This window comes from Doryrhamphus excisus, chromosome 14 (genome assembly GCF_030265055.1).
Source record: "Doryrhamphus excisus isolate RoL2022-K1 chromosome 14, RoL_Dexc_1.0, whole genome shotgun sequence".
NCBI classification, from domain to species: domain Eukaryota; kingdom Metazoa; phylum Chordata; class Actinopteri; order Syngnathiformes; family Syngnathidae; genus Doryrhamphus; species Doryrhamphus excisus.
This window is the reverse complement of record NC_080479.1, coordinates 16,336,306-16,359,740: the sequence shown is the minus strand read 5'-3', so window position 1 is coordinate 16,359,740 and position 23,435 is coordinate 16,336,306. Positions and strand designations below refer to the sequence as shown.

Here is a 23,435-nt window from a genome sequence, read left to right as displayed (position 1 = left end):
CAGTGTGCCTTAGCCAGTATTGAAAGCCTCATCATCAAAGCCCCCAGCGTAGGATGGGCATGTTGTCCAGCGTCTGATACCCGCATCCCAAAGATGCTGCTCTATATCGGCAGCTGGGAAGACCCCTACTTCACTTCAAAGACACGCTGAAAGCTAATATCAATAACTGAGGCATTGAAGAGAGAACCTGGGAAGATCGAGTTTCAGACAGGGAATGGCGGGGGGAGCAGATTAGTCATGGAATTGAGTCCTTCGATCGGACGAAAGTGGCGAAAGCAAGAGAAAATGTGCACCTGAACGAGACAAAAATTCCCTGTTCCAGGAATAGGGCCGATGAGAGATGTAAAAATAATAATAGTAATAATAATCGAGTGGTTAGTGGTTAGCGCGCAACTTCTCAGCTAGGAGACGGGGGTTCAATTCCACCCTCGGCCATCTCTTGTGGAGTTTGCATGTTCTCCCCGTGCATGCGTGGGTTTTCTCTGAGTAGTCCGGTTTCCTCCCACATTCCATTAGTTTATTTAGCCATGTTTATGCTTGCAAAAAAACACTAAACTCATCGCACGGTAACTTAACACTTCAAAAATGTACCTAAAAATATACAAAGAATTAACAATATGAGTTTTGAAGTTTCCCATTCTGCATTGGAGGACACACGGCATAGAAAGTGGTTAGTGCGCAAGCCACGCAGCTAGGACACCCGAGTTCAATTCCACCCTCGGCCATCTCTGTGTGGAGTTAGCATGTTCTCCCCGTGCATGCGTGGGTTTTCTCCTCTGGGTACTCCGGTTTCCTCCCACATTCCAAAAAAAAACCAACATGCTAGGTTAATTAGCGACTCCAAATTGTCCATAGGTATGAATGTGAGTGTGAATGGTTGTTTGTCTATATGTGCCCTGTGATTGGCTGGCGACCCCACCTCTCGCCTGAAGACAGCTGGGATAGGCTCCAGCACCCCCCCGCGAGGAAAAAGCAGTAGAAAATGAATGAATAATAATACATTTTATTTGTATAGCGCTTTCAGAGTACTCAAATACGCTTTACAGTAGAGAAAAATAAATAAAAATAGATTAGTAAAAAAACTGCATTAAAATACAATATCCAAACATTCATTCAGAGCTAAAAAAAAAAAATAATAATAATAGTCGTAAAAAGTGAAGTGGAGTAAAGTTGTGAAAGTCAAAGTGCCATAACCGATTGTGCTGTACAGTCAAACCTCAGTTAGTGTATTAAATCCTATCAGAAATATTGCAAATCCAATTTTTGAAAATTTCTTTGGCCCCATGGCGGGTTATAGCTTGCATATAGTAGCTTACAATCCAGACAAACTGATTAGATTAACGAAAAAAGCAATGATTGACTAAATGTATCATGATGTTAGTTCAAAAACCGGTCTTACTTAGTGGGAAATATCAGTGCGATGAAAGACAGATGCTTAAAAAAGTGAAAGGTTAGAGTCCACGGGGTGGGGGGAAGTTGATGATGTAGACACGGGAGAGCAGAGAAGCACAAGGATGAGCAGTGAGGGAAAAGAAAGGAGGGCAAGCAAGGAACGGGGGTTACAATGAAAGATGGAGGAAATAACCACGCTTGAAAGGCGGTGGCAATGAGAGAGACGTCAAAACGAAGAGGTGCAGACGGGGCTCGGAGTAAGATGGATGGGGCAGAGAGAGCGATAAAGAAGCTCCGTTCAAAAAGAAAGAAGGATGACGGTTGAGATATGAAAGAAAGAGGACAGAGAAGTGGGCGGCTGACAGAATGATAAGAGTGTTCTTTGCGGTGAGAAGCGAGCTAAGGAGGGGGAATCTATCAAGTCGTGAATTCGGTATATTCACACTCATTTATAGACGTGGACAATTCAACACTGCATGGTGACTTAGTGGTTAGCATGTTGGCCGCACTGTCAGGACATCGGAAAGGACCTGGGTTGGATTCTCCGCTGAATATGAGTGTGAGACTGAAGCATCAAAATTGTAATAAAACGAGAATAAAATAATGTGAGGAAGATTTAGCAGCATAAAGTTGAAATATTTTAAATATTATATATTTTTTTAATGTATATATATTTTTAAATATATATTTTAAATAAAAAAAAAAAATTCATAATCTTATGAGAAAAAAATGAACAAAAAGTGTCAACATACAAGCATCTAAATGGTAATAAAACAAGAATAAAATAATTGAGAAAAATTTAGCAGCATAAAGTTGAAATATTTTAAATATTATATATTTTTTTAATGTATATATATTTTTAAATATATATTTTAAATTAAAAATAAATAAAAGAAATTCATAATTTTATGAGAAAAAATGAACAAAAAGAATGTCAACATACAAGCATCTAAATGGTAATAAAACAAGAATAAAATAATTGAGAAAAATTTAGCAGCATAAAGTTAAAATATTTTAAATATTATATATTTTTTTAATATATATATATTTTTAAATATATATTTTAAATTTAAAATAAATAAAAGAAATTCATAATCTTATGAGAAAAAATGAACAAAAAGAATGTCAACATACAAGCATCTAAATTATAATAAAACAAGAATAAAATAATGTGAGGAAGATTTAGCAGCATAAAGTTGAAATATTTTAAATATTATATATATTTTTAATATATATTTTTTAAATATATATTTTAAATTAAAAATAAATAAGAAATTCATAATCTTATGAGAAAAAATGAACAAAAAGTGTCAACATACAAGCATCTAAATCGTAATAAAACGAGAATAAAATAATGTGAGGAAAAGTTAGCAGCATAAAGTTGAAATATTTTAAATATTATATACTTTTTAAATATATATTTTTAAATATATATTTTTTATTTTAAATTAAAAATAAATAAAATATTATGAGAAAAAATGAACAAAAATAATGTCATTGTATTGGTTGGACAGCGACAATATTCCATGTTAATTGATTGGACGAGTGGTTAGCAGACCTCACGGCTAGGAGACCCAAGTTCAATTCCACCCTCGGCCATCTCCGTGTGGAGTTTGCATGTTCTCCCCGTGGGGTTTTTTTTTTCCAAAAACATTCCAAAAACACGCTAGGTTAATTAGCGACTCCAAATTGTCCATAGGTATGAATGTGAGTGTGAATGGTTGTTTGTCTATATGTGTTTTATAGTATTGGAGTAATTAATAAGTAATTACTTATGATTTTTGCCATGTTTGATCACACAAATTAAAAAAATCTATCAACAAATAGTTTGGTTTCTGTATTTATTTTACTCATTCAAAGCAAATATACAATATTCCTTACAAAACACTACATATCATGATTAATAATAAGCTGTTTATTAATAGGTGGTTAAACATAGAGTATTTATTATGTACTTTTTTCTGTTACAGGATGGAATCCACTGAGAAATGTGAAGGAGTAATTCAGCATTTCAATGGAAAATACCTGAAAACCCCACCAGGAATTCCAAGTAAGTCCCCCCACCTGCACCAACTTTTCATATAAAATCACATTATTATTATTTTTTTCTTTATTGACTATGTCACATCTACTGAGAAATGTAATAGATTGTGTTTTTCTGGTTCCGATGGGTTGGCTAAGTAGCTGAGGTTTTCTTATGTCACTTCCACTCCCCTTTTACGCTCTGTTACCGAGTCACTCTGTCCCCGCTTTTGCTGCTTCTGCAGACGGAAACCCTGTTAATATTCACACTCACGCTTTTGTGATGTTCTTTGCAATCTTCTTAAGAGCTTGCACTCTCCGCTCTTTGCTCTCCTGCTCACTCAGGTTGAGCAAAAGGGGAGAGCAGACAGGATTTAAAAAAAAAAATAAAAAAAAAGCTAAAATCTACCTATAGAAACTAGCGGACGCTGTTTTTGTACCCTGTCTTCTTGTCTCCGCGGTCATTATTACTGCACAGTATTTTGAAAACACAACATCAGAGCAATGTTGACGATGGTCACAGTGGGAAAGGTGGTAATCCAAAGCGAAAATGAAAGGATAAAAAAAAAAAGTGCTGCCGAAGCAGTTTTAGTGCCAGCTACTGCTGGGCTTCTGTGTCCCGGCAGAAAATGCCAGTCAGAAAAAAAGGCCTTACCAATGAGCTCCCCTTCACCTTTTGTGCCAATTTTCATTAACAACACTCACACCTCCGACCACTAGCACAGCGACCCCCCCCCATAAATTACCTTCCACTTAATATATATCAGCTAGTCTGGATTTAGATTCTCCAAATATGCACAGCCACTGACTGACTAGCCAGTGGGTATTAAAGGCAAGGTGAGCAGTTCCATTGAAGTTGAGTCATAATAGGAAAAACCTTTAAAGCTGTAATATGAGGCTTGACCTTCGCCTTTAAGGGTCTATCTGTCAGCTGCTCAGACTTTATTATTGTTAATGGATTGTTCGGGATGTCTACGAGGCAAGGGGATTAGTTTGTGGAACTCTTCAGGACTAGTGACATTGGTGAGATTTATTTTTTTACTTAGTCCAAGATCAGAATTTGTATTATTTTTCCTTTTGTTCCTGAAAGAAATCACTTATTTTGTAATGCAAATACATGGCAGAAACCCAAGATAACTTCCTCATGAATCATGGCAGCTGCCAGTTTCTGCCGGCGACAATATAACGTTGCAGAAACCTTTATTCCACACTGATTTTAGATAGCATGTGTAATGTTGTAATTTTTAATTTTTAATTTTTAATCAGGGTTGGGAGTTGGGAGGTGCTTGTCACTGCCGTCCTTCCATACAAAAACAGCCATACAGCTATGAAACCCAATGTTACACACTTCATTTTGTTGTTTTGTTTCTTAAGGTTTGTTAGCCATAGTGTGTTTTTAATATGAATGCAATTGTTTTTAATATTTTCAGAAGTAAAAATTACTACATTTGCACATTTCCTATTCAAATACATGGCAGAAACCTAAGATAACTTCCTCAGTTGAAATCATGGCAGCTGCCAGTTTCTGCCGGCGACAATATAATTTTGCAGAAACCTTTATTCCACACTGATTTTAGATAGCATGTGTAATGTTATAATTTTTTTAATCAGGGTTGGGAGGTGCTTGTCACTGCCGTCCTTCCATACAAAAACAGCCATACAGCTATGAAACCCAATGTTACACACTTCATTTTGTTGTTTTGTTTCTTAAGGTTTGTTAGCCATAGTGTGTTTTTAATATGAATGCAATGTTTTTTTTAATATTTTCAGAAGTAAAAAATACTACATTTGCACATTTCCAATTCAAATACATGGCAGAAACCTAAGATAACTTCCTCAGTTGAAATCATGGCAGCTGCCAGTTTCTGCCGGCGACAATATAATTTTGCAGAAACCTTTATTCCAAACTGATTTTAGATAGCATGTGTAATGTTATAATTTTTTAAAATCAGGGTTGGGAGTTGGGAGGTGCTTGTCACTGCCGTCCTTCCATACAAAAACAGCCATACAACTATGAAACCCAATGTTACACACTTCATTTTTCAGGCCAAAAATGCAATAATAATAATATACCTCATTTAGTGTAGTTTATGTCAAAAATATACAGCAAAATTGTGCCTTGGTTAGAGTACATTTTAATAATACAGTAATAATAATACACTGCATGAGTCCAACCATATTTAAAACAAAACACAACACAACACAACATGCTAGCATCCTTAGGTTACTAACAAAATGGCAATTGCCAGCTATTTCGCCTGTCTATGATGTCATCAGCAATTCCAGATTGTTCCGACTTGCGACACATAAACACACATACTGTATACAGTCCAGTTTAAAATGTTAAAATCAGCTGAAAAATTGTAATATACATTTTTTACACTGAAATATTGAGCATGCAATTTTTTGCAACGACCATTAAACCGAAATAGACTGACATCAGCTGATGTTTGAACCTTGTTAAAATCCAATAAATGTAAATTCATCATTGGTTTATATGATATTTTCCCACAGCCCCTTGGGTTGCAGGGCAGCTTCTTCATCTGTCCTCCTCTGACAGCTCGGGTGTAACCTCCCACCCCCCCAGGGAAGGTCCTGCCACACAAAAGCGCGGCACATGCACATGCATGTATGCATACATTTGTGTGGCAGCCATGAAGACTCCTTTCCGTGATGCATATTATAAGCACGCAAACCACACAAACGCAAATACAGTCATGCTTCACTCACTTTAACCTAAGAACTACATTTGAAACACTTGTATGCTAGGACTACGTTAAAAAGCCATAGCATTTCAGTATGTGGAATCAAACTATGGAATGGATTGAGTAAGGACCTCAAACAATGCACAACGATGAGCCAATTCAAGAAACAATACAAGCAGTTGATGTTTGCTAAATACAAGGATGAAGAGTCTTGAAACAGTCATGATGTGCTATATATATCACTATATTGACACTTTAAATTAAAATTAAAAAAATTAAAATTAAAAAAATTAAAATTAAAAAAATTAAAATTAAAAAAATTAAAATTAAAAAAATTAAAATTAAAAAAATTAAAATTAAAAAAATTAAAATTAAAAAAATTAAAATTAAAAAAATTAAAATTAAAAACATTAAAATTAAAAAAAATAAAATTAAATATTTTAGGATAAAAATTAAAATAAAAAAACACTTAAATTATATTCGGAAAGCAGGAAGTGAACAAATGTAACAGTTACTTGATTGTAAAACCAAGTTTTGTAAGTTTCACCGCCAGATGCCTTGTGTCGTGTCCATGCACTGAATGCTGCCTTCAAGCGACATAGCTATTTTTCCTTCTAACTCTTCTTCCATTCATTTCCTTTTCTTAATTAAAATTAAAATTAAAATTAAAATTAAAATTAAAATTAAAATTAAAATTAAAATTAAAATTAAAATTAAAATTAAAATTAAAATTAAAATTAAAATTAAAATTAAAATTAAAATTGGATAGAAATTAAAATTAAAAATTAATTTAAAAAAAACTTTAATTATATTAGGAAAGCAGGAAGTGAACAAATGTAACAGTTAAAATTAAAATTGAAACAAACTTAACCAAAACCAAAATTACATTAGGATAAAAATTTAAATCAAAATTAAAACATTTAATTAAATAATTATATTATGAAAGCAGGAAGTGAACAAATGTAACAGTTACTGATTGTAAAAGTACCAGATGGAGGGTTAGGATTTAATAAGCTTTGCTTCTTCCTACTCCTTTTGGACATGTGGAACTGTGAACTGATTATGGGATGCATTCAATTGTAATCTGATGCATGTTCAAATGAAATAAAACCATTACCATTACCATATAATTCATTTCAAGTCACACTTGAAACTAGCATTGAAGCACATAAATGCAGCAGGCGTATTCACCAAGCATCACCAGCCAGGACAGCTTCTGACAAGCATCTGCATTTCCAGCTGAGCTCCTCAATCATTCTGTGTGTGTGGTGGGTGTGTATGTGTGTGTGTGTTTTTAAATGCATCCACTATAGGAAAATAACCAGTCAGGGAGTCAAAAGTATCGGTCAGTTATTTTGCACATGCTTACATACTACTTCTTCTTCACTGCTAATTGCTTAGTTATTACTGTCACTTTTATAGGAACAGATCCTTTAATGTCCTCAAGTATACCATAGCGACCTGGCAGAGCTTTTTTTTTTAATCCTTCACCTTTTCCATGTCTATTATTGATTAGTTCACTCCATAGCTTTTATACGTTGACACAATATTGATCGGGATGGTCGCAACAGTCGAGCCAAATGATAAAAATGTTCCCAATGTGGTACATATGTGTATACTTCAGTTGCTTCTGTGTGTTGTACTAGTTCTCGAGATTCTCGCGACCAATTCACGTACATTAAATGCATCTTTTTGACTGCGATGGAGTTAACCCTTAGATGCACGAGTGACTGGACCCTACACTCTTCCATAAGTGGGTCAAAAATGACCCATACTAGAATCAATGCGTTTTTATGCCAATTTTGCCATTTTTTTAGGAATAATCACTTGTATGATATTTAGTATTAGAATGATTTTCATGTTAGAAACATCTTAATTTTTCAGATTTTACATCTTTGACAAAGAAAATGACCTAGTGTCAGCTAGTTATAAAATAGGCTAATTTGTTGATACATTAAAAAAAACACAAAAAAATTCTTAAAATGTATAAAAGGTAAGTTGAAAATTTGAATGGCATGATATCAAAAACATCTTTTTTTGAGGAATACCTGGAATATGAAATGATAAAATTTTTTCTTTATGAAGATATTTCAAGAAAACAACCTGACCGGGTCATTTTTGACCCACTTTTGGAAGGTTGGGGTAGTAACACAAAAACTAAAATTTCTTAAAATGTATAAATGTTAAAAATTTGAATGACATTACATCAAAAAATCTTTTTTTGATGAATACCTGGAATATGAAATGATGAAAATTTTTCTTTATGAAGATATTTCAAGAAAACAACCTGACCGGGTCATTTTTGACCCACTTATGGAAGGTTGGGGTAGTAACACAAAAAGAAAAAATTCTTAAAATGTATAAAAGGAAAGTAAAAAAAAAATGAATGGCATGATATCAAAAACATGTTTTTTGAGGAATACCTGGAATATGAAATGATACAAATTTTTCATTATGAAGATATTTCAAGAAAACAACCTAACATGTAATGTCCCTTCTGATCCTATCCATCCTGGTCACTCCCAATGAGAACCTCAGCATCCTCATCTCTGACATGTCCCAACCATCTCAGTCTGGCCTCTCTGACTTTATCTCCAAGCCCTCTAACATGTAATGTCCCTCTGATCCTATCCATCCTGGTCGCTCCCAATGAGAACCTCAGCATCCTCATCTCTGACATGTCCCAACCATCTCAGTCTGGCCTCTCTGACTTTATCTCCAAGGCCTCTAACATGTAATGTCCCTCTGATCCTATCCATCCTGGTCACTCCCAATGAGAACCTCAGCATCCTCATCTCTGACATGTCCCAACCATCTCAGTCTGGCCTCTCTGACTTTATCTCCAAGGCCTCTAACATGTAATGTCCCGTTCCTGATCCTATCCATCCTGGTCACTCCCAATGAGAACCTCAGCATCCTCATCTCTCCAGTTCTGCTTCCTTAGTGGCACTGTCTCTAGACCAAACAACATCTCAACATTTTTCTATGTAACATTTATTCATCCATAAACTCCGTACATCAAAACTTTTGCACAAATTATTTTAAAAATTAATTTAAATTAAATATTTTAATTAAAATCAGATGTTTTTTGTATCAATTTTGTTGGTCGCAGCAAACTTTTCAATGAGCGCAACGGGTTCAGGAGCTACCTTTGTGTTTTTTTTGGTTGTTTCTTGAGCTACCTTGTAACCTTGTTACCTTGAGCTAGCTTGTAATAACTTTTCCAGAACTAACCATTTCCACACGTGAGAAGAGGGCATGTATGCAACATTTTTTTGCTGGGACACAGATTACCCAAAAGTCGAGTGCATGTAGCATCTCGCAACATCGTCTGTATTTTTGTATTAAGTTTTAAAGCACATCTTCCTTGTTTGACAGCTCCGCATATACTGTGTATCAAATGTTTTCAATTTCCTACCTGCCACTGCCAACAATACTCTGAGATATGCTAGAGATTACTCACCTGCCAAAACCTGACAATGGCTAATGTATCTCCGCTTTGGATTACATTTACCATAAGGTGTCATCTGTAAGCTGTTTAATGCATTGTGGAATGACAGGCTTTAATCAGCGAGGCTCAGCGGAGCCAACGGATTAAATCAGTTTTTCATCCTTCCTTTGACTTTCCCGTTGCTCGGGGTTGGAGCACAAATCATGACGTGTCCCTGTTGGTCTCACTTTAGTGTGGTTTATTGCTGGAGTCACATTTATGTGCCTTTTTCTTAACATTGTTGGGTAACCAGAACAGATTATGTTATTTCTTATGGGAAACGTTGATTTGGTTACAGTTCGTTTTGGTTAGAGTCCGAACCTCTGGGAGGGTTTAATGATGCTAACCGAGGTTTTGTTGTATTTTTGATAGCTTACATTGATTGATACCAAAAATTTTTTTTCCCCTTGCCGGAACCAAAAGTCATTGTCCCCGAGCTAACTAGCACTATTATGAGACAAATCTGTGCCTTTTTCTTAATATTGTTGAGTATCCAGAATGGATTCCGTTATTTCCTATGGGAAAAATTTATTTGGTTACAGTACATTTTGGTTATAGTCGGATCCTTTGGAAGGGTTTAATGATGCTAACCGAGGTTTTGTTGTATTTTTGATAGCTTACATTGATTGATACCAAATGATTTTTTTCCCCCTTGCCGTAACCAGAAGTCATTGTCCCCGAGCTAACTAGCACTATTATGAGACAAATCTGTGCCTTTTTCTTAACATTGTTGGGTATCCAGAATGGATTCCGTTATTTCCTATGGGAAAAATTTATTTGGTTACAGTACGTTTTGGTTAGAGTCGGACCCTCTGGGAGGGTTTAATGATGCAAACCGAGGTTTTGTTGTATTTTTGATAGCTTACAGTGATTGATACCAAATTATTTTTTTTTCCCCTTGCCGGAACCAGAAGTCATTGTCCCGGAGCTAACTGGCACTATTATTATATTAGTATTATATTACAAATCTGCGCCTTTTTCTTAACATTGTTGGGGATCCAGAATGGATTCCGTTATTTCATATGAGAAAAATGTATTTGGTTACAGTACGTTTTGGTTAGAGTCGGATCCTTTGGAAGGGTTCAATGATGCTAACCGAGGTTTCGTTGTTTTTTTTGATAGCTTACAGTGATTGATACCAAATTATTTTTTTTTCCCCTTGCCGGAACCAAAAGTCATTGTCTCCGAGCTAACTAGCACTATTATGAGACAAATCTGTGCCTTTTTCTTAATATTGTTGGGTATCCAGAATGGATTCCGTTATTTCCTATGGGAAACGTTGATTTGGTTACAGTATGTTTTGGTTAGAGTCCAACCCTCTGGGAGGGTTTAATGATGCTAACCGAGGTTTTGTTGTATTTTTGATAGCTTACATTGATTGATACCAAATGATTTTTTCCCCCTTGCCGTAAGTAATTGTCCCCAAGCTAACTAGCACTATTATTATATTAGTATTATATTACAAATCTGCGCCTTTTTCTTAATATTGTTGGGTATCCAGAATGGATTCCGTTATTTCCTATGAGAAAATTTTTTTTGGTTACAGTACGTTTTGGTTAGAGTCGGATCCTTTGCGAGGGTTTAATGATGCTAACCGAGGTTTTGTTGTATTTTTGATAGCTTACATTGACTGATACCAAATGATTTTTTTCCCTTTGCCGGAACCAGAAGTCATTGTCCCCGAGCTAACTGTTGGGTATCCAGAATGGATTCCGTTATTTCCTATGGGAAAAATTTATTTGGTTACAGTACGTTTTGGTTAGAGTCCGACCCTCTGGAAAGGTTTAATGATGCTAACCGAGGTTTTGTCTTATTTTTGATAGCTTACATTGATTGATACCTAATGATTTTTTTCCCCTTGCCGGAACCAGAAGTCATTGTCTTCGAGCTCCGTCATCTGTGATGGTCATCAGCGGTTGTCCCCGAGCTAACTAGCGCAGTTATGAGACAAATCTGTGCCTTTTTCTGAACATTGTTGGTTAACCAGAACGGATTATGTTATTTCTTATGGGAAACATTGATTTGGTTACAGTACGTTTTGGTTAGAGTCGGATCCTTTGGAAGGGTTTAATGATGCTAACCGAGGTTTTGTTGTATTTTTGATAGCTTACATCAATTGATACCAAATGATGTATTTCTCCATTGCTGAAACCAGAAGTAATTGTCCCCAAGCTAACTAGCACAATTATGAGATAAATCTGTGCGTTTTTCTTAATATTGTTGGGTATCCAGAACGGATTCTGTTATTTCCGATGGGAAAAATTGATTTGGTTACAGTACGTTTTGGTTACTGTATTATTTCATTTCATTATTTTATGAAATATACTCACAGGCTCCGGAAAACAACAAAATAAACCCCTTAAAAGAACTAATGGATGATTTCCCTCAACATATATCGTTGTGTCTGCATGGGGCCATCCATCTGTGAATAGAGCTTATAATACTTTACTGTGTTTTGAGCATGCATGCTCAGGAGATTGGATCCGCGCCCAAGTATATGCACGCTCATGGTCCGACAACGGCGACAGCGGCTGCCGCATTGCACAGAATTGCTAAACAGCTGTAGTGCTCCATCAGGGCTATCGATCATGTCCCTTCCTCTGAATCCCAATCAGATGTGGGCAGAGCGGAGGGGCTCGAGCGGGCCTCCGTGTCGGCTGTGTCGGACTGCTGCAACGCAGCGCTCATATCAACCAGGCATCAGTGAGCAAACCTGACCTGGATAGTTGATTAGATGCATCTACACGCCAGCGCTGTCCAATTTGCAGGATGGAATGAATAACAAGTATTTCGCTGATTTGAACACCTTTGACCAGCAGTTGAATTTAATTAATGACCATTGCAGGAAATTATTGCATTTTGTTTGTGGGCATTTTAGTTACAGTATATTATTGTATGTGTGACTTTGTGTGTATATGGGGAAGAAATACTCAAGAAATAATAAAATCTAATAATAATAGTAATAATAATTATATTAAAATAATTGCAATTATCACAATTATGTTATCTTTTTTAATTTAAAATAAATTATAATTAAATAATTAAAGATTCCTGGGCGGCACGGCGGTCTGGTGGTTAGTGCGCAGACCTCACAGCTAGGAGACCAGGGTTCGGTCCCCGCCCTCGGCCATCTCTGTGTGGAGTTTGCATGTTCTCCCCGTGCATGCGTGGGTTTTCTCCGGGTACTCCGGTTTCCTCCCACATTCCAAAAACATGCTAGGTTAATTGGCCACTCCAAATTGTCCATAGGTATGAATGCGAGTGTGAATGGTTGTTTGTCTATATGTGCCCTGTGATTGGCTGGCGACCAGTCCAGGGTGTACCCCGCCTCTCGCCCGAAGACAGCTGGGATAGGCTCCAGCATCCCCCGCGACCCTCGTGAGGAAAAAGCGGTAGAAAATGAATGAATGAATAATTAAAGATTCCTTTAATGGTTTAAAATGATACTCTTTGAATAATTTTTTAATATTATAATATTTCTTTAATATTTTTAATAATAATATTTTTTGGACGTACATGTGCGTTTTATTTACAGTATATTATTGTATGTGTGATTTCGTGTGTATATGGTGGAAGAAATAATCAAGAAATAATAAAATATAATAATAGTAATAATAATTTTATAAAAATAATTGCAATTATCACAATTATGTTATCTTTTTTAATTTAAAATAAATTATGATTAAATAATTAAAGATTCCTTTAATGGTTTAAAATGATACTCTTTGAATAATATTATAATAAATAATAATTATAATAATTATAATAATAATATATAATAAAAATATTAAAGAAATATAATAATATTTCTTTAATATTTTTAATATTTTTTGGACGTACATGTGCGTTTTAGTTACAGTGTATTATTGTATGTGTGATTTTGTGTGTATATGGGGAAGAAATAATCAAAAGAAATAATCAAAAAAATAATAATAGTAATAATTTTATTAAAACAATTGCAGTTATCACAATTATGTTATCTTTTTTAATTTAAATTACATTATAATTTAATAATCATTTAATTTTAATTTAATTTAATGTATTCAAATGATACTCTTTGAATAATATTTTTTTCACAAAAAAATAAAATAATTACCTTGTTAAAATCCTCAAAATGAGATCATTATTTTGTCTCATATTACATTTGTGGGAAGTTATTACCTTTACAGATTTTTTCTGTTATTTGTTATGGGAAACGTTGATTTGGTTACAGTACGTTTTGGTTAGAGTCCGACCGTCTGGGAGGGTTTAATTATGCTAACCGAGGTTTTGTTGTATTTTTGATAACTTACAGTGAAGAAAATAAGTATTTGAACACCCTGCTATTTTGCTATTTCTCCCACTTAGAAATCATGGAGGGGTCTGAAATTTTCATCGTAGGTGCATGTCCACTGTGAGAGAGATAAACTAAAAAGAAAAATCCAGAAATCACAATGCATGATTTTTTAACAATTTATTTGTGTGATACAGCTGCAAATAAGTATTTGAACACCTGTGTATCATCTAGAATTCTGACCCTGAAAGACCTGTTAGTCTGCCCATTAGAAGTCCACCTGCACTCCATGTATCATCCTGAATCAGATGCACCTGTTTGAGGTCGTTAGCTGCATAAAGACACCTGTCCACCCCATACAATCAGTAAGACTTTAACTTGTAACATGGCGAAGACCAAAGAGCTGTCCAAAGACACCATAGACAAAATTGTACACCTCCACAAGGCTGGAAAGGGCTACGGAGCAATTACCAAGCAGCTTGGTGAAAAAAGGTCCACTGTTGGAGCTATCATTAGAAAATGGAAGAAGCTAAACATGACGGTCAATCTCAATCGGAGTGGAGCCCCATGCAAGATATCACCTCGTGGGGTCTCAATGATTCTAAGAAATGTGAGGAATCAGCCCAGAACTACACGACAGGACTTGGTCAATGACCTGAAAAGAGCTGGGACCACCGTTTCCAAGGTTACTGTAGGTAATACACTAAGACGTCATGATGTGAAATCATGCATGGCACGAAAGGTTCCCCTGCTTAAACCAGCACATGTCAAGGCCCGTCTTAAGTTTGCATATGACCATTTGGATGATACAGAGGAGTCATGGGAGAAAGTTTTATGGTCAGATGAGACCAAAATAGAACTTTTTGGTCATAATTCCAATAAGCGTGTTTGGAGGAAGAAGAATGAAGAGTACAATCCGAAGAACACCATCCCTACTGTGAAGCATGGGGGTGGTAGCATCATGCTTTGGGGGTGTTTTTCTGCACATGGGACAGGACGAGTGCACTGCATTAAAGAGAGGATGACTGGGGCCGTGTATTGTGAGATTTTGGGGAACAACCTCCTTCCCTCTGTCAGAGCATTGAAGATGGGTCGTGGCTGGGTCTTCCAACACGACAACGACCCGAAGCACACAGCCAGGAAAACCAAGGAGTGGCTCCGTAAGAAGCATATCAAGGTTCTAGCATGGCCCAGCCAGTCTCCAGACCTGAACCCAATCGAAAATCTTTGGAGGGAGCTCAAACTCCGTGTTTCTCAGCGACAGCCCAGAAACCTGACTGATCTAGAGAAGATCTGTGTGGAGGAGTGGGCCAAGATCCCTCCTGCAGTGTGTGCAAACCTGGTGAAAAACTACAGGAAACGTTTGACCTCTGTAATAGCAAACAAAGGCTACTGTACCAAATATTAACATTCATTTTCTCAGGTGTTCAAATACTTATTTGCAGCTGTATCACACAAATAAATTGTTAAAAAATCATGCATTGTGATTTCTGGATTTTTCTTTTTAGTTTATCTCTCTCACAGTGGACATGCACCTACGATGAAAATTTCAGACCCCTCCATGATTTCTAAGTGGGAGAAATAGCAAAATAGCAGGGTGTTCAAATACTTATTTTCTTCACTGTACATTGATTGATACCAAATGATGTATTTCCCCTTTGTCGGAACCAGAAATCATTGTCCCTGAGCTCTGACAATTCACGGTTGTCCCCGAGCTAACTAGCGCAGTTATGAGACAAATCTGTGCTTTTTTCTTAATATTGTTGGGTATCCAGAACAAATTCTGTTATTTCTTATGGGAAAAATTGATTTGGTTACAGTACGTTTTGGTTAGAGTCCGACCCTCTGGGAGGGTTTAATGATGCTAGCCGAGGTTTTGTTGTATTTTTGATAACTTACATCGATTGATACTAAATGATGTATTTCCCCTTTGCCGGAACCAGAAGTCATTGTCCCTGAGCTCTGACAATTAGCGGTTGTCCCTGAGCTAACTAGCGCAGTTATGAGACAAATCTGTGCTTATTTTCTTAATATTGTTGGGTATCCAGAACGAATTCTGTTATTTCTTATCGGAAAAATTGATTTGGTTACAGTACGTTTTGGTTAGAGTCCGACCCTCTGGGAGGGTTTAATGATGCTAGCCGAGGTTTTGTTGTATTTTTGATAACTTACATCGATTGATACTAAATGATGTATTTCCCCTTTGCCGGAACCAGAAGTCATTGTCCCTGAGCTCTGACAATTAGCGGTTGTCCCCGAGCTAACTAGCGCAGTTATGAGACAAATTTGTGCTTTTTTCTTAATATTGTTGGGTATCCAGAACGAATTCTGTTATTTCTTATGGGAAAATTTGATTTGGTTACAGTACATTTTGGTTAGAGTCCGACCGTCTGGGAGGGTTTAATGATGCTAACCGAGGTTTCTCATACTACATTTGTGGGAAGTTATTACCTTTACAGATTTTCACTTTCCCACATATGTAATAATTTCAGTATTACCCTCAGTATTCAGTAAATTCAGTATTACGTTTGTGGGAAATTTATTACATTCAAAGCTGCAGATTTGTATTACGTTTGTGGTTTATTACGTTTGTGGTCAGTTATTACGTTTGCGGGTGTAACACACTGTACGATCATTGAAGCGATTGCGGCAAACTACTTTGGATGTGTTACATAGTCCTCTCTAAAACAGGTTGCAGCCACTGCTGTTGGAGGATCTGTTGTCAGGGATGCTGTTGTAAGAAAAAAAAAAAAATTGAATCCCTCCCTTTTGGCATGTTCACCACTAAGGCAACGCTTGCCAAGACAGCAGAGACAGCCCACAGTATTAAAATGTCCCTGGCTGAATTAAAGCAAGTCCCAAATTACTTGGTAAGTCACAAAAAAATCCTTTCAGAAACTGTCAGTCATCCGTGAGTAATCCATGTTAATTTCTGCAGTCCCTCCCACATTCCCCTAGCTAATAACCGGCAGGCCCTTTTCTGTCTCCTCTAATGTTTAGTATATACTTCCAAGTAGGTTGGTGCCATATTTTCCCCCCGTAATGATATCTGCTTGTCTGTGCAAAATTTTTTAAAACACCCTCCATGAATGGAGGTTATGTTGTCTGCACCGTTTGGATGACGACCTGTCATCAACATTACACACGACGACTGCAGAGCGAATATTGCTTTTAAAGGTGAAGGTGAGTTGTAAAGCACAAAGAACGCAGACAGAAGACTGAAATTATTTGAATGAGGCTATCTCCATATTTATGATACTACAAATATTTTATATCCTTGCTTTTTTTTTTTTGACCCTTTGTCCTTTCAAACACTGTAAGATGACAAAACGATCCCGGGTCAGTACACTGTAAAAAAAAAAAAATCCAAGTTGACTAAATTTAAAAAAATTTGTAACCTTGCTGCCTTAAAATTTTGATTAAATCTAGCAAATTATTTCAGGTAATTTCAACTCATATTGTTCTTATGCTAATGTTTTAAAAAATATGTTTTAAAGACAAAACATAAAATTTTTTATGTTTTCCAAAGAAATTGTTCCAAATTTTTTTTGGACTTTAACCAAAATTTCTGTTTTGTAACAAAATTGTTGATTTAACATGGCATTTCTCGTTGTTATGATTTATGTCAGATTTCAACCCCGACTACTGCATTCAAGAAGCTGATACATTCTTTAAAAAAATCCAAGTTGACTAAATTTAAAAAAAAATTTTTAACCTCGCTGCCTTAAAATTTTGATTAAAACTAGCAAATTATTTCAGGTAATTTCAACTCATATTGTTCTTATGCTAATGTTTTAAAAAATATGTTTTAAAGACAAAACATAAAATTTTTTATGTTTTCCAAAGAAATTGTTCCAAATTTTTTTTGGACTTTAACCAAAATTTCTGTTTTGTAACAAAATAGTTGATTTAACATGGCATTTCTCGTTGTTATGATTTATGTCAGATTTCAACCCCGACTACTGCATTCAAGAAGCTGATACATTCTGTAAAAAATTACAAGTTGACTCAACTGAAAAAAAATTTGTAACCTAAAAAAAAAAGCCTTAAATTTTTGATTACATCCCACATTCCAAAAACATGTCTATTATAGAAAACAACATGTCTATGTCTGTTTATTTCGCCATGTTTATGCTTGCAAAAAACACTAAACTCATCACACAGTAACTTAACACTCCAAAGGTGTACCTAAAAATATACAAAGAAGTACCAATATGAGTTTTGAAGTTTCCCATTCTGCATTGTGTCTGAGCAAAGCAGTTCATTGGAGGACATGCGGCATAGAAAGTGGTTAGTGCGCAGGCCACACAGCTAGGAGACCCGAGTTCAATTCCACCCTCTGCCGTCTCCGTGTGCAGTTTTTCTCCTGGTACTCTGGTTTCCTCCCACATTCCAAAAACATGCTAGGTTAATTGGTGACTCCAAATTGTCCATAGGTATGAATGTGAGTGTGAATGGTTGTTTGTCTATATGTGCCCTGTGATTGGCTGGCCACCAGTCCAGAATGTACCCCGCCTCTCGCCTGAAGACAGCTGGGATAGGCTCCATGTCTGGAACAATTTATTTGGAAAACATAAAAAATGTAATGTTTTATCTTTAAAACATATTAAAAAAACATTAGCATAAGAACAATATGCCAACCTACAGAGGCGCATCCAAACTTGTTCATTGGGATAATTCAGCCTTCAAACGCATGTTATCCTCTCAGATCGGTGGTGCTGCATTTGATTTAGATTTGCAGTGTGTGATGACAAAATGGGGTCTTTAAATGCAACCTCTGAAGGATGCAGCCCCTGAATTGGGTCTTTTGTCTAGACGGTACAATGAGGTCATTACTCAGAGTAGCCTTGAATTATACAGCATCAAAAATTCCTGGAAGCTATTGATCATCTGTGGCACAAATACGGCTCAATAAATCCTTCTTCTTCTCAGACTGCAACATCTTAAGGAATTGTTTGAGATTATGTTATGAAGTGATGAAAAATATTTAAAAAATATATATCGGATTATATCAGCCTGCATCTAAAATCTCGGATATTGGCATTCTGATATAAGTATTTGATTCCAGACTAGATAGAGCCCACATGATCACATGTGCTAACGTATATTTTACGGTTTACGTAAAAAATTTACACAAAACTTTTTCCCGATTCTTGTATAATATGATGTGTCCAACTGTTAAGTATTTTATCAGAAAACGTCCGCGTTAGCAACCTGTTAGCATGCCAGAACCAGAAGTCATTGTCCCCGAGCTAGCTAGCGCAATTATGAGACAAATCTATGCCTTTTTCTGAACATTGTTGGGTATCCAGAACGGATTATGTTATTTCTTATGGGAAACATTGATTTGGTTACAGTACGTTTTGGTTAGAGTCGGACCCTCTGGGAGGGTTTAATTATGCTAACCAAGGTTTTGTTGTATTTTTGATAGCTTACATTGATTGATACCAAATTATTTATTTTCCCCTTACCGGAACCAGAAGTCATTGTCCTCGAGTTTCGTCATCTGTGATGCTCATCAGCGGTTGTCCCCGAGCTAGCTAGCGCAATTACGAGACAAATCTGTGCCTTTTTCTGAACATTGTTGGGTATCCAGAACGGATTCTGTTATTTCTTATGGGAAACATTGATTTGGTTACAGTACGTTTTGGTTAGAGTCGGACCCTCTGGAAGGGTTTAATGATGCTAACCGAGGTTTCGTTGTATTTTTGATAGCTTACATTGATTGATACCAAAATATTTATATATTATTTATTGTCTCTGAGCTCTGACAATTAGCGGTTGTCCCCGAGCTAACTAGCGCAGTTATGAGACAAATCTGTGCCTTTTTCTTAACATTGTTGGGTAACCAGAACGGATTCTGTTATTTCTTATGGGAAAAATATATTTGGTTACAGTATGTTTTGGTTAGAGTCCGACTCTCTGGGAGGGTTTAATGATGCTAACCAAGGTTATGTTGTATTTTTGATAGCTTACATTAATTGATACCAAATGATGTATTTCCCTTTTTGCTGGAACCAGAAGTCATTGTCCCCGAGCTAACTAGCACAATTATGAGACAAATCTGTGCCTTTTTCGTAACATTATTGGGTATCCAGAATGGATTATTATATATTTTTTAATTTTTTATATTTTTATTATTTTATTTTTATATTTTTTAATATTTTTTTAATGTTTTTTTATTCATTTTTTATAGGAAACGTTGATTTGGTTACAGTACATTTTGGTTAGAGTCGGACCTTCTGGAAGGTTTTAATGATGCTAACCGAGGTTTTGTTGTATTTTTGATAGTTTACATTGATTGATACCAAATGATGTATTTCCCCCTTGTATACATAGGTACAGATACTTACTTTATACCGATAATAATTAACTTCCTTCATGTTTTTGTCCTTTTAGACTCATCCTCTTCCCACATTCTACCGGTCTCCCATTAAAGTCAGGGCACACAGGAAGTTATTATTGTCAGCGCCAGCGAGTCAGACAGCTTCCTGAAAAACGATCAATTTCCCTTGATGCACTTTCTCATTATAACCTTATCTCGGCCGCAGACAATAATCTGGATTTGTCACGCTTTGTTTGTTTCGCCACAGAAGTGTATCAGTCATGAGCAATGCTCAAAGTGCTTGCCGAGGGGAGAAAGGAGAAATGGAGCTTCTCTGTAAGGACATGTCACTCAAATATTAAAGCATTCACCAGTAAAATAATTTCAACTTTTTTTTTTTACCGGTCTCACAGTTTCGGGAGAGAAGAGAAGCTCTGGTACGAATTTAATTTAATTTAATTTAATTTAATTTAATTTAATTTAATTTAATTTAATTTAATTTAATTTAATTTAATTTAATTTAATTTAATTTAATTTAATTTAATTTAAAACGCATTTCACATCAAATGAATGATCTCAAAGTACAACAGTTACAATAGAAGAATAACAGTTAACAGCAAGTGTCACAATAACACAATAATAACATCCAAAATAAGTACAGCAGTGGAGGTGGAAATTACCAAAGCCAAACTAAGAAAACACAGTGAACCTAAAACGTTAAATATGCATTAAAATAAATGGGCAAGCTATGTAAAAGCTTTTCTAAAAATATGTTTTTAATCATTTTTTAGTCTACTTGCCTGCAAATGTGTGTGTCCAAAACAGTCCAACACTTTTTAATCCATCAACCAATCAATAACTGGACTGGACCTCTTATATATAAACCTCAATTTATCATCTTCCCAATGGGAAGCTAACAAGCTAAATAGTCAACGAGAGATGTGGTTGCAAAATTGGCGTCACGTTACACGCTCAACTGAAGAGCAGCAGTGTCCAAAATAAGCAGAGACCACGTCGGGATGTAACGATCTTTTGCAGGGAGAGGTGTCTGTTGTCAGAACACCATAAATGGAAAATAATCTCATCTTTTGTATGTGGAGGAGGGGGGTACTGTCGTACACCTCCTCCTCTGTTCAGAGATGGTTTCTCAACTTTGACGTAGCTCCTTTCTCTCTTCTTCTTCTCTTCTTCTCCTTCTCTTTCAAACCACCTTTTTTTTAATTTTTGGTAAGATGAAACGTCTACTCAATGATAATTCACACTTCCTGGTGCCATAATTAAAATTAAAATTATGTATTTTTAACATTTACATTTAGATTTTATTTTTATATTGAAGTTTTGTTTACGTTGAGATCTAACATTTATTTTTAAGATTTACATAACACTTACATTTACATTTAAGATGTATTTAAAAATGTGTTATTCATATTTAATATTGAAATTTAGATTGAACACATTTATTTTTATCATATCTAGTTGTAATATTTTGATTACATTTAAAATTAAAATTAAAATTTGTTCACTTCCTGCTTTCCTAATATAATTTAAAAAAAATAAATATTATTTTTTAAATCTAATTTTTATCATAAAAAATTAAAAATAAAATTAAAATTAAAATTAAAATAAAAAAAAAACATAAACTACATTAGGAAAGCAGGAAGTGAACAAGTGTAACAGTTACTGATTGTAAAAGTACCAGATGGAGGGGTAGGATTTACTTTTTCTTACTGACTAGGTGGGAAAAATTAAAATGAACAGTGAACCTAAAATGTTAAATATGCATTAAAATAAATGGGCAAGCTATGCAAAAGCTTTTCTAAAAATACATATTTTTAGTCCTTTTTTTTTTAGTCTACTTGTCTGTAAATGTCTGTGTCCAAACCAGTCCAACACTTTTTTTTTACCGGTCTCTGGTACGAGTTTTTTTTTTATTTTATTGGTAGAAATGATGGACTTAGCTCTTCTCCACTCAGCCACGTCTAATCAAGTAATTCATTTTTTTTTGTTTTTTTTTAACCATCACACACAGACACGCCATACCTCTCTGTTTTTCTACTTCATTATGTATCTTTCTCTCAAGCAAACTCATTTATCTTACCTCTCCCTTGATTAGACGTGGCTGAGTGGAGAAAAATAAAATAAAATAAAATAAAATAAAATAAAATAAAATAAAATAAAATAAAATAAAATAAAATAAAATAAAATAAAATAAAATAAAATAAAATAAAATAAAATAAGGCAAGTAAAAGGCAAGTAACCTTGCCTTTTAAACTGCCATTTAAAATGTTAAAATGTTTAAGTAATTATTTTATTTTATTTTATTTTATTTTATTTTATTTTATTTTATTTTATTTTATTTTATTTTATTTTATTTTATTTTATTTTATTTTATTTTTTATTTTTTCTCCACTCAGCCACGTCTAATCAAGGGAGAGGTAAGATAAATGAGTTTGCTTGGGAGAAAGATACATAATGAGGTAGAAAAACAGAGAGGTATGGCGTGTCTGTGTGTGATGGTAAAAAAAAAAAAAAAAAATAAGATTAATAAACGTGACAAGACTGGAGATGAAGGCCAGCGAGAACAGATGGGAAAGGGCAGTGAGGGGGAAAAAAAAAGTGATGGGTGGTGTTAGGAAGCAGAAGAGAAAGTTGGATGAGACGGTGTTTTTGCAAGGTTACGTTTGAGGAGTTAAGGTTGCTGCATCTGCAGCGGGGCGGAGATGAAAGAGTGACTTTGACTTTTTTTTTTTTTCCACCGGCTTCCTGAGCTTGACCTGCGTGTGCTGCCAGACCAGCTGTCCCAGTGTTGATCTCCTTTATCTCGGGCTCTCTTTATCACGGAGCGTCTTTTGTTGTCCTTGCTTTTCCTCTCTCTCATCTGTCCCTTTTCTCTTCCCCTGCTGACTGTTGTCTTTCATGCTTCACTTTCTTTATCTCCATGTCGTGTGCGGTGCAATTTTCTTGAGCCTTTATTGGATTGGATTCAATGACCATATGCAGGTGGACTTTGGTCTACGGAGTTCCAGACTTTTCTTCTTCTTAGTAACTAATTATGGGTAAAATGAGACCTGAACATGCTCGGTCCGAACCGTTCAAATACGGAGACCATCATGAAGGTAGAAGATTCATTCGTTCATTCATTTTCTACCGCTTATCTTCACGAGGGTCGCGGAGCCTGTCCCAGCTGTCTTCGGGCGAGAGGCGGGATACACCCTGGACTGGTCGCCA

At 35.5% G+C, this 23,435-nt stretch overlaps 1 protein-coding gene across 7 annotated transcripts in view; it reads left to right on the top strand.

Annotated features, from left to right (window-relative positions):
• Positions 1 to 23,435, top strand: part of rbms3 (RNA binding motif, single stranded interacting protein) — a 296,873-nt gene that overhangs the window by 198,978 nt on the left and 74,460 nt on the right. For all 7 annotated transcript variants that reach the window (XM_058047024.1, XM_058047023.1, XM_058047022.1 and 4 more), the window contains one exon: positions 3,363 to 3,442. In XM_058047024.1, coding sequence (XP_057903007.1) covers positions 3,363 to 3,442 — 80 coding nt within the window. The remainder of the gene's footprint in view (positions 1 to 3,362; positions 3,443 to 23,435) is intronic.